The sequence below is a fragment of the Clupea harengus genome, chromosome 9, assembly GCF_900700415.2.
Source record: "Clupea harengus chromosome 9, Ch_v2.0.2, whole genome shotgun sequence".
In the NCBI taxonomy this organism is placed as follows: Eukaryota; Metazoa; Chordata; class Actinopteri; order Clupeiformes; family Clupeidae; genus Clupea; species Clupea harengus.
In genome coordinates this window covers 20,460,444-20,475,448 of record NC_045160.1, presented here as the reverse complement: position 1 = coordinate 20,475,448, position 15,005 = coordinate 20,460,444, and the positions used below count along the sequence as shown (strand labels likewise).

General features: G+C 41.2%; 1 protein-coding gene across 1 annotated transcript; it reads right to left on the bottom strand.

The window, feature by feature from the left end:
* Positions 1-5,139: 5,139 nt before the first annotated feature.
* Positions 5,140-11,946, bottom strand: LOC105891530 (serine/threonine-protein kinase/endoribonuclease IRE1-like). The gene is made up of 8 exons (XM_031572885.1): positions 11,859-11,946; positions 10,812-11,115; positions 9,921-9,982; positions 9,262-9,804; positions 8,671-8,843; positions 7,890-8,110; positions 7,539-7,662; positions 5,140-5,193 (listed from the first exon to the last, which is right to left on the bottom strand). The coding sequence occupies exons 2-8, from the start codon at positions 11,108-11,110 to the stop codon at positions 5,140-5,142; spliced, it is 1,476 nt and encodes a 491-aa protein (XP_031428745.1). The 5' UTR covers positions 11,111-11,115; positions 11,859-11,946.
* Positions 11,947-15,005: the final 3,059 nt, after the last annotated feature.

The following is a 15,005-nucleotide window of genomic DNA, read 5'->3' as shown; positions in this document are numbered from 1 at the left end:
GAACCAATGGGAGAACGCCTTGACCTTTAACCCCGAGCACTTCCTGAACCAAAATGGCAACATTGAAACTCAGTCTTTCTTTCTCTGCAGGCATGGAGAGTCATTCTGACACACTGACAGCAACTACATGAGCTCTTGAGATTGTAGCTGTACACAATTTTTGTATATTGTTTATTTGACATTGTTCAATGTTTAATTATATATATAATAAGTTTATATTATATAAAAATAAGCTGCATTTGTTATGTGTTTTCCATCCAAGTCTATGTATGATGAATCATAGACCAAATTGTTTGTGTGTGTGTGTGTGTGTGTGTGTGTGTGTGTGTGTGTGTGTGTGTGTGTGTGTGTGTGAGTGTGTAGGGGGGTGGGGGGTCATTTAAGCTTTTAAACACTGTGGGCATCCACTCTATTTCTCTTCCTAATTGGATGTAAATTAATCCAAGTGAATGAGACCATGTGTGTGTGTGATGTATAGGGATGATTAATTCTATGGTGCATATGATATCCCATGATCATATGACTGTGGTTAGGTTTATAAAACTCTATGGAACACTTGAGATCTCATGGTCATATTACTGGTAAGCGGGCGTGTGTGGGTGGGTGGGTCAGCTAATCAGAGGAGTGTCTGAGTTTTATATAGACAAAATGCAGCCATTCAAGCCCCAATCCAGACTAACAGGTCTTACCTAGGCCATCTGGAAGCAGATGCACACACACAAACACACACACACACATGCCTACACACACACATACACACACACATGCCCACACACACACACACACATGCATAAACATGCACACACACACACACACACACACACACACACATACACACACACATGCATAAACATGCACACACACACACACAGGGCCTTTCTCTGTGCAAGGGGGACCTGCCCTACCTACAGGTGCAGCGCAGGGAAGCATTATCAGAAGATCAAGGGTGTTATGCATCACACTGCATGTATTATTTTACATCACATATACATTCAGTCATTCAGCAGACGCTTTTATCCAAAGCGACGGACAAAGGAGAAAATAATCAAGCTATGAGCAATACAGGCCTATTGTAACAATAAATACTACTTTCATTTTAGTTTAGTTTGGTTTTGAGCATAAAAATGTTTTAAGCAAAATGGTAAATGTTTCATAAGGAAACTAAACCAAACATATTTGTGCCACCTCGTGTTGGATCACTCCGATGAAGCAGCCACGTTTTATCTAACTATGTTCAGTTAGCATTGCTCTTTTGTATTTAAACAGATTCAGATTTAGTTTTTTCACTTCCTCAGCCTTGACACATCTTTCACCTGGCATGGGAACCTCCCCAGTCACACAGTCACAGACATCCCTCCCCTCCTCGGGCCAATACTAAATGCCTCTCTCCCTCGGCCGACGCTCCAAGGCGTGGTTTCAAAAACACAAATACTGCAGTTCACTCACAGCTCTGGCTGAGAGCGCACAGAGGCAGAGAAAAAGAGTCTTCTTTCACAAGGTCCTGATTGTCACCCTGATTGACACCCTCTTGTGGCTGAAAGTGCAAAACGCATTAACAAGAAGATTTGTGATGAGATTAGACAATCTTAGATGTTTACTGCGTGGTCCATTATGTAACATGAGGTAAACATGAGGTTATTTTTTGAGAAAAATGTTAGTAAGTCCCCTCCTGAATGGCTTAGAAATAAGACTGCATTCTGAATTTAAAAACATAATCGGATTGATGAGCATTTTGACTGGACCGACCCACTCAGGATCATTTGGTGACCTGTTGACCTGCTCTCTCTTGTTGCCCTTGACCAAAGCACAAAGGTCACCCACGGATTGCCCATCATGATCAGGAACATCCAATTACATAAGCACAAAGCAACAACAACAAAAACAACACCCACCCACCCCCCCACACACACACACACACACACACACAGATCCAATCCATACATCTGTCTAATTTGCACAATTTTTTGTGTGAAATGTGTAACCTCCTAATAATAGGATGGATTTGTACAGCCGACCCCCAGGGTACACCATAAGCACGTAATGCTGACCGTAACTAAGTATAGAACACATGAAGACTTGGGTATAACAAAGAGTTGAGAAAGTTCTTGAAAGCTAAGAAGCCCAATAGGCCCATATATATCCCCAGAGTATGAATACCTGCAGAGGCCCATGATGGGATTGACATGACCTTTTTCCAGAAGTCAGACCATAATTATTCTAAATAGGAGTGTGACTATGTGCTTTTATGCTACCCTTCACCTCCTTTTCAACCATTCTAAAATGTTGTAGTGTATAATTTGTTATGGGACCAAATTGGATAAAACACTTCTTCTTAGGTGGAGTAGAGAATAATAGGTCTTGAAGCCTGACAGGATGAACTAGGGCTTCCTCAATCTCCTTCCAGGAGGTAAACTATATTGGAGACAACCATGTCTTTAACGCTTGTAACTGAAGAGAGACCTCCATAGGATTTGCAACGTTGTAAAGGGGAAAAACTTATTTTGGGTTGCTTCCCATCCCATATGAATTCATGGAGAAGCTTGTCTACTCCAATAGTCAGTCGGAGGAGGCAGTGGGAGCATTATGCTAATACAATTGCAGGATGTTCATTTTAATGACAGAAATTCTGGTTTGTAATGGCTGTGTGTTTATTAATCATTTAGTAAATTGATTACTTAACAAAACCTTTTTAACCCATGTTCAATGTATTCATATATTTGTATTTCAATGAATTATACGTAACTATTGCATGTTGCTGTGTCTGTCGCATAAAGTACTTTGCTTTTGATCAGACTTGACATTAACCATGACATTAGCGTTCCAGATCCTTCACCAGGTATGGGTCAGCCTCTTTTAGAACTTCGTAGAATGCTTGCTGGGCTGTGACTCCTTTGTTTTGTATCATGGTGAGCAGAACAAAGTTCCGGTCCACAGTGGTGTATTTGCTCATCACCTCCTCCCGCTCCTGGTCATTAAGAACCTCCCTCTGCTGGAGTTGGCTTAGAATGGGGTTGAGGACAAGGGGAAGACGACGTTCCAGGGCCACCTTGTGCCTACCGAAAAAATCCTGTCCTGGATTGTGAAGATTTAAAGGTGCTGAAAGAAAAAAATACATCAGTAATTCAAATTTCAAAATACACCACATCCCCCTGTGTATGTACTAATCCTGAAATTGATATCAGATATGATCAGATCTGTTGAAGTGAAACATTAAAGAAAACCACACACTTATGACAATGATCAAAAACTACCACTTGTGGAAGGCTCATCCACATCCATAACTCTTGGTTCACTCCGCATCCTCCTCTGGGGGGGAGCATCAGGCTCCTGCCCCTTCACCTGGTCAGCTTTTCTCTTTCCTGAAGAAGCCAGGGGCAGGAAACTGTTGGAACAGAGAGAGAGAGTGAGTGTGTGTGTATGTGTGTATGTGTGGGTGTGTGTGTAATGTTGTTTCACTTACTTTACTGGGAAAGAAAAGTGTTTGCACACTTCTTTGCACACTACTTCAGTATACCACAGAAAATTTAGCATGGAGCGGTCTTGGGGCATATAGCTGAATTTCATATTCACTGTATTTTATATTACAGTATGTACACACAACACATATTTGTATGCATTTTGCAATGCTTCTAGTTGTCTGTGTTTTACAGTTCATTGTGCATTGAGTGTTAAAATAGTTCAATGGGAGAGAGCATATGCTATAGGAATGGCAGCATGAGTCACTTTTTGGCGAAGTATTAAATGTTTTGGTGGTTGTAGTGCATTTTGCACCAAAGGTGAACTGATGTGCTGAGGCTGAGGTGTGTGTCTGTAAAACCCACTGTGTAAAGAGTATTGATACAATTGTCATATACAGTAGCATTGAAAAAATATATGATTTATACGTATATGACCTATCTTGCATGTTGGAGGGCATGATGCCATTTTGGTATGAAATATTTAAGCAAGCTCTTTACCACAGATTTATCTCGCAAGTATTGTACATGACAAGTGTGATTCCTATGTGATTTTATAGACCTTTTCCATATGGACACTCCACATGACTTTGTCTGGGTTGATAAACTCTATGGTACATACATGAGATATTTTGATTCTCAATACACAGTGGTTTCATGAAAAAAAAAAAGTAAAGGCAGGTTTGGACTCAAACTTCAAAGTCAGCTTAATTTATGTGTGTGTGTGTGTGTGTGTGTGTGTGTGTGTGTGTGTGTGTGTGTGTGTGTGTGTGTGTGTATGTGTGTGTATGTATGTGTGTGTGTGTATGTATGTGTGCGTGTGTGTGTAAGGATGCAGTAAATACAGAAGCTTACCCCTTAACCTCCCAGTTTCTCTCTTCAGCACACTTGTACACTCTGACAACAAGATCAGGGAAGAGCTTCATCACGTTGATTTCTTTAATTTCGTCTCCGCTAAAACACACACAGACACACACACACACATATTTAATTGTGTTTCAAGAAATGTGATTTTGAAACAACCTAGCTAGCAACAACATTTTCATTAGTTTTTGTAAATGTGTGTGGATGATCATGTCGCTTGAATGCGAAAAATATTGTTTCAAAACATTCCATTGCCATGTGGACAGTCCTTCTTAAAAGTTTACTATGTCCATTCTGTGGTCCATTCTTATATTTGTGTGTTTGAGTGTGTGCATGTGCGCATGTGTCAGGTTAGGTGAGTGTGCTGTGTGGATTCTGTTGCATAAGTTGCTGTGTGGTTGTGTAGAGGTGTTTGAGTGGCCTTATCGTTAACAATATTAGCCTTGGTGATGTGTGTGGAAAGCATGTAATAGCCTAGTTGATTGCCTTGGCGTTCATAGATGAAGCTTTCTATATTGTGTATTGAGTTTGTGTAAGACCTCAGAATGACATTGGAGCACTAGGTAGGGGGGATCTCTCGATTGCCACCTTGTATTTTGCATGCTGTGTGTATGTATACATGTCTATGTTTGTGTGTGTGTGTGTGTGTGTGTGTGTCTATGTTTGTGTGTGTGTGTGTGTGTCTATGTTTTTGTGTGTGTGTGTGTGTGTGTGTGTGTGTGTGTGTGTGTGTGTGTGTGTGCTTACTGACTTGTGCACCAGACGGTTGCGTATGAAGCGTAGTAGACAAAACAGGGTCTCTGGAAATTTCCCATTTTCTTTAGTATGTGTCTTCACAAGATCCAACCATTTCGTCTTCAGTCACATGGTTCAGCTGGGAACACACGCACACGCACGCGCACACGCACATTTACCACACAGGTTGGTTGTACAGTTTCTTAGGAGTGTGCTGCTTGGAAATCACACCTGTGGCCTTAGTGATTTCAGAAACATTAGAACATCTACCAGCTGAGTTCTGTATTTCCCCCGACTATTAACTGCACTGCATTCCGGTATTTTCTGTTATGTTATAAAGCAAACCTGAGTATTGATCACACCCGTGTATTAACTGTGGATTATTCAGCCATGGTTATAGCCTATGAAGTAGGGATGGGCATTTCAAGCAAAATACATTAAATACAATACTTAAATACTAAGCTAGCGATAGTTCATAGCCAGGTCAACTGGTATGAGACTTTGCCTGTTTTCCCATTTCACGAAGGTTCGCATCCCATTACAGTTTTTCTCGATTGATTACACACTAAAACTGGAACTTATAACACAATGACCACAACCTGTAACTCATGTGCCAACTCCCTAAACCAATTCTGCTAAACTATGAGCACAATTATCTGCTTTATACACAGATTTCAATTGTTAGCCACACTTTCTTCAAAGCACAACACACAATTATCTGCTTTAAACACAGATTTCAATTGCTAACCACACTTTCTTCAAAACACTAAACACCATCCTCTCTACTTTGCACACTTCATCAATGCCAAAACCTCCTTGTTTTCAGACAGAACACACTGCTATTCAAATGGCAAAACTTCCATTTCCAAGGCTGTTGTGCAATTTGAAATCAAAGCTTTAGCAATATGATGGCCACAGGTTAGCTCCTGGTTTGGAGAACAATTGATGGCAACATTGAAGTGAGAGGTGATCAGAAAGGCAGAGGAGTGAGAGTAAGAGGAGGAGGAGGAAGAGGAAGATGATGAAGAGAAAGAACAAGAAGGAGAGCCATTATCTCTGATGAGATTCAGGCCACTGTGGTCAACTATGTGGTCAACCATGGTTTGACCATGCAAGAGGCTGGCCAGAGGGTTCAACCAAACATAAGCCGCTTCTCAGTTGCATCCATTCTCCGACATTCAGAAGAGGGAATAGGTAAGAAACACTACTATGACAGGAAAACACTAGTTTGAATGCCTTATCAGGAGCATAGTATTCTTGCATTTAGAGTATTTTCCATTGTACTGTATTTGTAAAATTCTGTAAACAAATACAAAGTGCAACCATTGATGACCAAGACATATTCCTAAACATCAATACAGTGAGCCTAGCCACAGTGGACTGTGTTCTAAGGCGGAACACTTTGAGAATGAAGCAGGTGTACAGGGTGCCTTTTGTCAGAAACTGTGACAGTCAAACAATTATGCTATGACTATGTGCAAGTAAGTCATATAAATTTCCACAACTGATTGCGTCCTATCAGCACTGACACATTACTGTACTGTATTGTAATCCAATCCGATGTTATTTTCAAGTGTTTCACAACACTGTGTAGGTCTATTTCTGATACAACATCGTCAATATTGTCTTGAGCTAGGATGCAGTAGTTTTTTGTCCTTTTTTATTTTACATTTTTCTTTTTTTTGTTGTTGACTGTACTGGCCTATATCCTATTGTTTGTTTCTTCTCTTTACACATTCAGTTGTGTTTGCTGTGATGTATAGACTACAACATATATGGAAAAAATAAAGAAATATTTTTGTTGTTACTGTGTATTTGTGTGTTGTTTTATATTTGAGTAAAAACATTATACAGTTACAACAGGAGAAAGCGTACAGTAACACTGGACATGAAAAGACATAATGCTCCTGATAAGGCCTTCATACTGGTGTTTTCCCATTTCATAGTAGTGTTTTCCATGCCATTCGATGCTTAGAATGTCTACTCATATAATGGTCTGTGTTTGTCATTTGAAAACCAAATACCCTGTTGAGGTGACATAACACTGTTTTGAAAGCAAGGTAGCATTTTGCAGGAGATATAAAGGTTTTTGCATTTTGTGTGAGTGTTTTAGGGATTTGTGTTTAGAGTTTTGAGAAAATGAGGCATGCTTTCAAAAAATGTGTGTAAGCAATCGAGAAAAACTGTTAGAACATTAGAAAATCTACCAGCTGAACCCAAAACTATGGCCTTAGACTATATTAACATTAGACTATCTACTAACTTGTACAAACCTGTGTCCCTTGTGATTTTAGAACATCTACCAGCTGGATACAGGCAAACCTGTGTACACGTGTGTCTGTGTGTGTCTGTTTGTGTGCGTGTGTGTGTCGTGTGTCTGTCTGTCTGTCTGTCTGTCTGTCTGTCTGTCTGTCTGTCTGTCTGTCTGTCTGTCTGTCTGTCTGTCTCTCTCTGTCTGTGTATGTGTGTGTGTTTGTGACTCACCTGAGTTTTCCATGTGGAAAAGCTTTTCCCTTGTATTTCTCTGGCCAGGTTCTCATCATTACTGAAGTCTAGGTATTTTTCTACCTCCTTGACATTCCCCACCGCTCCCAGGAACATCTCTTTTCTAGGACAAAAGAGAACTTGTGGATGTTAGAACCAAAAACTTGATTGTACTAGATGTAGATGATACTGTCATTCTCAATTAAAATCAGACCTCAGTCTCAATGAAGAGCGGACTATGAGACACCACAGTAAGCTTGCTCACTAGTTAGTCTAATGAAGGGTGGGCTATGTCATATGTGTCATCACACCGTAGGAAGTGTGTTGATGCACTTGTGCCTGCACTTGTACCTGTCCTCCTCCCAGAAGTAGGGATGCTCGAGAACTTCGGTTATGCGTGGTCTCTCTTTTGGATTGACGTTGATCATGCGCTTAACCAAATCCTTGGCTTCCTCATCTGTTAGGTGCTCAAGGGTATAGATTCCATCCACAATGTTGGTTGGACAGCGGACGCCTTCTCCAAAGGGATGTTTTCCACCAGAGAGGATGTAGTAGACCAGCATACCAGCCACCTGTGGGCAAAAAGACTTTGAATAACAACCCTCTCTACACTTTGCTCCTCTGATGAGCGTTTGTTGTATTTTAATTTGTGTGTGCTGTCCGTTCCAGCGACAGCCTTGGTACTTGGTGTTTAAAAACTCACCTTTTTAATTATCATCTGTCTAATAATTAATTTGAGTGAGGCTTACTTTATAGTCATAATATTGGTATTTTGCATTGTTGTTATTAATATACATTATAGTAATACATATAAATATATAGTATATGTTGTTATTTGGTACCAAATGTTTCTTGAATTATTTTTCAGGCTTATATATATATTACTGCCTTTTTTTATTTATTGAATCTGTTTTCTAAGTCACTTTTGACAGAAGGGTCTGCTAAATACTATAAGCATAACCATAAACATCTGTGCTCTGCATGTACCATTTGTGTGTTTATGTGTGTTTGTGTGTGTGTGTGTGTGTGTGTGTGTGTGTGTGTGTGTGTGTGTGAGTGAGAGAGAGAGAGAGAGAGAGATAGAGAGAGAATAAATAAGTGTCTGTGCACATATGTGAAGCTGATGACAGACCTGTATATCAGTGCTCCGCTTGTACCGAGGCTTCTGGTCCTCTGGTTGGCCGCTGATTATTTCTGTAGCCTCCCAGCACTTTGTTCCAGCTCTGTCTGTCACTTGTGTAGTCTGGTCCGGATCTAGGATACGACTTATCCCAAAATCAGCTAACCTCACCCACCCGTCATTATCTGTAAAGGATCATTATTAATACTGAATTAATCCTACTTTTTTTACCACATTCTGTTAAAATAGGAGAACTGGAGCTTATATATTTAAATTAAAAAAATGAAATGAAATTGAATTGAACTGACTTGAGCTGAATTGAAATGAATGAGTTTGAAGTTACCATTCTCTTATGGAGCCACATTAAGAAGAAGTTTTGGAGTAAACTCTCCCACTTCTGAATGTCTTATTTGAACTGCTGACTTTTTTATACATTTGCTAAGCACTTACCACTAACCAAACATGGCAGCATCTCTTTTTATACATGAATCATGGACACATTTTTTCATAAATCATGATGCAACAACTCCCCACCCCCTTTTCCAGGCTACGGATTGGCCCCCTTAATAGACCCCAAAAAAAGCAGCTAAAAATGAAAATTACCAATGAAAACGTTATGAGGCTTGATGTCCCGATGGATCACATCATTCTCATGGAGGTCTTTCAGACCATCAAGGACCTCCCTTGCTATTCTTTTCCTCTCTGAAACTGCTGGTTGCCTTTGTTTTATGTATTCATCCAGGTTGAACTCACACAGCTGCATGGCAATGTAGCCAAAGTTCTTGTCAGATGTGGAGTCCACGTACTGCACAACATGAAGACTGTTAAACCTGAGTTTCAGGAAAACCTTCAGCTCCTGTTGGAGCTTCTTGAAGTAGGAATGGCTAATTTTCTTTATGGCTACTTCTGTGCCATCATCCCTGAGTCCCAAGAGGACTTCAGTCTGTCCTATCAGGGCGATCTGAAATCTCTCATCAGGGACAAATATCAGACCCCCGACTCTTGTCACCTTACTGTCCTCCAGATTTGCAAGCTCGTGCAGTTTCTTCCGCCATCTTTCGCTATGTGGATTCCAATTTCTCCTGTTTGTGGATGTGGTGGAAGCCATGGGTGCAGAGGGTGTGGCAACAGAGGACAGTCTGTTGACTGATGTAAAAGACACATGAGATGTAAAAGACAGATATGGCACATAAAACATCAGATGAAAAGTATTTCTGTTTTTTACACACACATATGTATAAATGTCTGAAAGTCGTTCACACCTTCTTCAGAACTTCCCAATCTCAGAGTGTGGACGTCCTCAGTCACGCCAGTCCCTGCTCCACTGGACAAAACAAAGAAAAGAGGATTTTTTTCCCACCAATACTCTACATTGACAGAATATAATTTGACCTTGTCTAGCCTATTATGTTTGGGGTCAATTTGACCCTTTTCAATGTTTAACGTCTCTAAATAAATGATTAGCATCGTTTTTTTTGCTTCATATTTAATGACTTTTCGTAATCTAATGGGGACAACTGGGTAAACACAAAATGAACATGATGATATGTTTTCAATGTCCTGTACACATGCTTTACGCATAGGTGTTGTTTGGGGTCAATTTGACCCCAGGCTGTTTTAATTGTATAAAATATATAAGAAATATAAACTTTTTTCATCACATTGTTACTATTCTTGATAACAGAAATAGTTTTCTATTCCATATGTTATAGATAACAACAATATGTACTTAGAAATAATATGGAGCCATAAAACACCAGAAGGATATCTCTTTCCAATTTTAAGTCAATCAGTGAGATTTGATGGTGATCTGCATATTTCTCCATAGTAGCATAACATGTATTCTGGATGTATAAGGGGGGTGGGTGGGGGTATTGTTTTATTTTTAAGGGCTATTTAGGTAGTCAACAAACAAACCTAAGGTACCTGACACATAAACTTGGGTAAAAAAAAATATTATAATAATTTTTTGGAGGTTTAAATTGCTGGGGTCAAATTGACCCCAAGCATAATAGATGTGAGTAAAATTTGAACATAATAGGAGGGCTAGGGTGATCATACATCACTGTCAGATTTGCAGTGCAAACCATAAGGTACACTATCTGACTGGCTGTGATCTTACTTCACAATCTGATTTGCTATGACAATCTCACCTCACTGTCTGATTGGTGAATCCAGTAGAGGAATCTTGAGAATTCTGCCCAAACCGTTCTATGAGATCCAGACGCCCCATAGTCTTCAAGATGTGCTGTGTCATCTCCTTACAGCCTCTGACGCTATAGTAAACCTTCATCAGACCCACTGTGTCAGTTACGTCTGCCTGCTCTAGCCGGCCCCAGGGGACACGTGCAAAGCCCTTCAGGGTGTCTTCGCTCAGGTGGGCCTTGAACCTTTTTAGCTCTGATTTAGACAGATCATCCAGAAGTCGAAACATGAATGAAAGGTCCTCCATATTTTCTGCTATTAGATGCACAATAAAAAGAACACAAACAGCATCATCATTATCATCATGACCACCATCACCAGGCTCCAGCTGACTCCAATCAAACCTGGCCTAGACCTGTGGGCAGTGGGCAGCCTTAGGCGCCCGGGGACCAAGTGAAGTGAACCGTCCATCTTGGTCAGGGACGGACAGGAGAGTGTTCTGTTATTTTGCATGTTTTTCTGTTGGGGTTCTTAGTGGAGGAAACCCCTTGTGAACACGGGGAGAACATGCAAGCTACTGGATGTCCTAAAATTTCCATCAGGATTAATAAAAGTATCCATCTATCTATCTATCTACTACTATGACTATACTCTGGCAAAGAAAAATGGGTTTAGCCTACTCCAGTTGTCCCGTTACTGAGGAGTGTAAAGTGAAGTGAAAGTGAAAGTGCAACAGCCTAACCTGTCGGTTGTTCCACAAATGGCGATTCATTTTGAACTCACTCAAAAAGAAAAGTCCACTCGACATCTCCATTTATAGATTGACGGTGGCTGACTTAACAATCAAACAGTTTACTTTAAAAGAAACATTTAGTGACCTGTTTTCTCAAAAAAAGAAAAGACCTCTTCCTTTATAGCGGCATACCACTTACAAAATGTTAACAGCACAGGACAAGCACACACAATCATCTAAGCTTAACCGTTCACAGGAGGTCTTTGGCTTCATTCTGACAAAACAGCCTATTTCCCATCTACAGACATATCATGTCACCTACCTTAGTAAAGTTGGAAAATCAAGTCTTAGTAGGAGTCATGCGGTGTAGCAAGGAGACGACCCACACCAAGACCCATAAACACAGATACACGGAAAATACAGGAAGTAGGTGTTTCAGATTTCATTCCAAATATGGGCAGTACAGCCATGTGTGGCTTTCGCTGAGAGAGAGAGAGAGAGAGAGAGAGAGAGGTGGAGAGGAGGAGTAAAGAGCATTATGATAGTGTGATAGTGGTCTTTCTAACAAAAACTTTGTTTTAACTTTGTACAAAACTACCCACATTATTCACCAGACAGTCAAATGCACACACAGTCAGATACACACTATGGCCCCGAAACATGCACACACACACACACACACACACACACACACACACACACACACACACACACACACACACACACACACACACACAGGAAGGAGACTGAGAAGACAAAGAGAGAGGAGTTGGAGGGTTCTAAACAACAGAGAGAGAGAGAGAGAGAAGATACTTAACCATGAGAAAAAGAGGGAACATGACTGTAAGAGGGAAAGACAGAGAAACAGATTACTAAACCACGAGAAAGAGAGAAAAAGACAGAGAGAGAGAGAGGTTGTTTAAACAGGAGAAAACGGACAGAGAAAGAGAGGTTTCTAATCTACTGGAAAAGACTAAACAAAACAGACAGTGTGTGTCCATGTCTGTGTGTGACTTACATTTTATGGGCTGTGGGGTCATCTCTTCAAACATGGCTTTTGGTTGGGAGGGTGCGTCCAAAACCTGCCATTACTGCCAAGAACTTGTATAAGTCTGTGTTTGTGCGTGTGTGTGTGTGTGTGTGTGTGTGTGTGTGTGTGTGTGTGTGTGTGTGTGTGTGTGTGTGTGTGTGTGTGTGTGGCTCACACTCCACAAGACCTCCAGGCTGTCCTGGATGCAGCTGTGAAGGCTTACAGCAGGATGGGGCTGACCATCAACATCACCAAAACAGAGGTAGTCTGTCAGTGGAGCACCAACATCCCACCCACACCACCCATCTTCAACATCACTGGTAAGAATCTGTCTGTAGTACCATCATTCAAATACCTGGGGAGTATCCTCTCTGAGGACAATAACATCAACAATGAGGTCCAGAACAGAATCAATCAAGCATCAGCTGCCTTTGGGAGACTCAGGCGCCGGGTCTTCCAAAACAAGAACTTATATCACTACACAAAAATCTCTGTGTATCAAGCAGTTTGCATCACCACCCTCCTCTACAGTTGTGAAGCATGGGTCACTTACAGCCGCCATGTGAAGTCCCTGGAGCATTTTCACATCCGCTGTCTCCAGCGAATGCTAGGAATCACTTGGCGTGACCGAGTGCCACACACCGAGATCCTCAGGAGAGCAGGCTGTAGGAGCATTGAGGCCACCATCACCCACTACCAGCTACGATGGCTGGGGCACGTTATAAGGATGCCCCTCAATCGGCTGCCTCACAAAGTGCTGTATGGCCAGCTCGCCCAAGGCCAACGCTCTGCTGGAGGGCAGAAGAAGCGCTATAAAGACCAGATCAAAACAGCGCTAAAGAAGTGCAAAATCAGGCCTGGGGACCTGGAGGGCTTGGCTGCTGACCGTAACACCTGGCGTCAGATGTGCCAAGACGGGACCAAAGCACTGGAGGAGGACAGGACAGCCAGGAGACAGGAAAGGCAAGAAAGAAGGCATACAAGAAAAACAACCAAGGTTGCCAGTACCACCACTACTACATTCGCATGTCCCACCTGCGACAAGACCTGTGGATCCAGGATAGGACTATACAGCCACCAGAAAACTCACCGTTGAGAGTCAGAAGTGGACGTCATCATCGGCCTCGATGGACAACTACAAGCAAGCAAGTGTGTGTGTGTGTGTGTGTGTGTGTGTGTGTGTGTGTGTGTGTGTGCGTGTGTGTGAGTCTGTGTGTGTGCATGTGGCTGTGTGTCCCATTACAGAACAGAACAGTATAGGCTACTAAAGCTGAGACAGGTATTTTACGGATTTCGCCCAGATCTGGCCATATCTGGATCTGGAATTGCCTGGATCTGATGTTGATCTGGCATAGCAGTTGATCTGGTATGAATCTATCATTAGATAGCTGGCTCACACACCTCGCAAATCACCTCAGACGTATTCTTCAGTTACAATAACGGCTTTTTTACATTGTACAGTGTCTGTTTCTCTGTAACTTTTAAAAATTCTAAGCAAAAAAGTTAAACAAACTACTTTTATGTACAAATATGACCATCTATGGAGTTTGGTCCGGCATCTTTTTTTCAGTCTCGCTCTCTGTGGATATTAGCATGAATGCGATTTGATTGCTTAGCGCCTGCCATGGATTATTTGCATAAATGGCTGACTCATACCCTGCCTCTTGAAAAGTTTAACTTTTCTCAACTTTCAACACAAGCAACGGGACGCAATGGAACCACAATTCAGTTCGGCAACGCATGATGTCACCCCATTCAATGTGATTTGGGAAGTGTCTCCGTTGAAGCATCCAACAGATACCATGTGTATCCAGCCTAACCGAGCAAGAGACCGAACAAGTCACAGAGCAAGCCAGATGCTGAGCTGGCCTTCTCTCTGTTGGACTAGAAGAGTACTTCTTAGCTGTCTTGCTATGTCTTGTGTAGTGCTTGCTTGATGTTTGGCTGTGTTAGGAAAGTTGTCGACTGGCTAGTTTTCATCGTAAACATCCCTGCCAATGTTATTTTTTAAATAATTCAACGTAGGTTGTAACCTTATTGGTGTCATCCCTGTCTCACAGAGATTTGTAGTTTTCATCAAAGTCATCTACCTGTCCTGTCTCAGGCTAGCATCCAAATAAATTCATTGCACATCAAAAAACTTGTCTTCGTCCATCTCACGCCAATAAGCTTTGGAAGTTTGCAACCTTGACCAATGTATATTAAGCATGTCGCCAACCAAATTTAAGTAGATTGCACATACTCCATATTCAAATGCTTAGAAAACAATGTATAAGGACTGAAAATGCAAGCAGTATTTCAGCTAAATTAAAATGTATCATTCTTTTTATTTTTTTTATTCTTTGGTTATGTTAGCGTTTATCTCTAATGTCACAATAAATAAAACTATGCAGAGTCATATTTGTGTCAGTCTACATGCTTCTTTTTCTTCTGCCGTTG

What these genes read in the sequence shown, in the direction of transcription:
- LOC105891530 (XM_031572885.1), bottom strand. Translation starts at nt 11,110, where the DNA reads ATGGAGGACCTTTCATTCATGTTTCGACTTCTGGATGATCTGTCTAAA. An exon ending in TTCACCAATCAGACAGTGAG is followed by an intron (nt 9,983 to 10,811) that starts GTGAGATTGTCA and finishes TGTTTTGTCCAG; the next exon opens with TGGAGCAGGGACTGGCGTGA. An exon ending in TTTCCACATGGAAAACTCAG is followed by an intron (nt 5,194 to 7,538) that starts GTGAGTCACAAA and finishes GTGTGTTCCCAG; the next exon opens with CTGAACCATGTGACTGAAGA.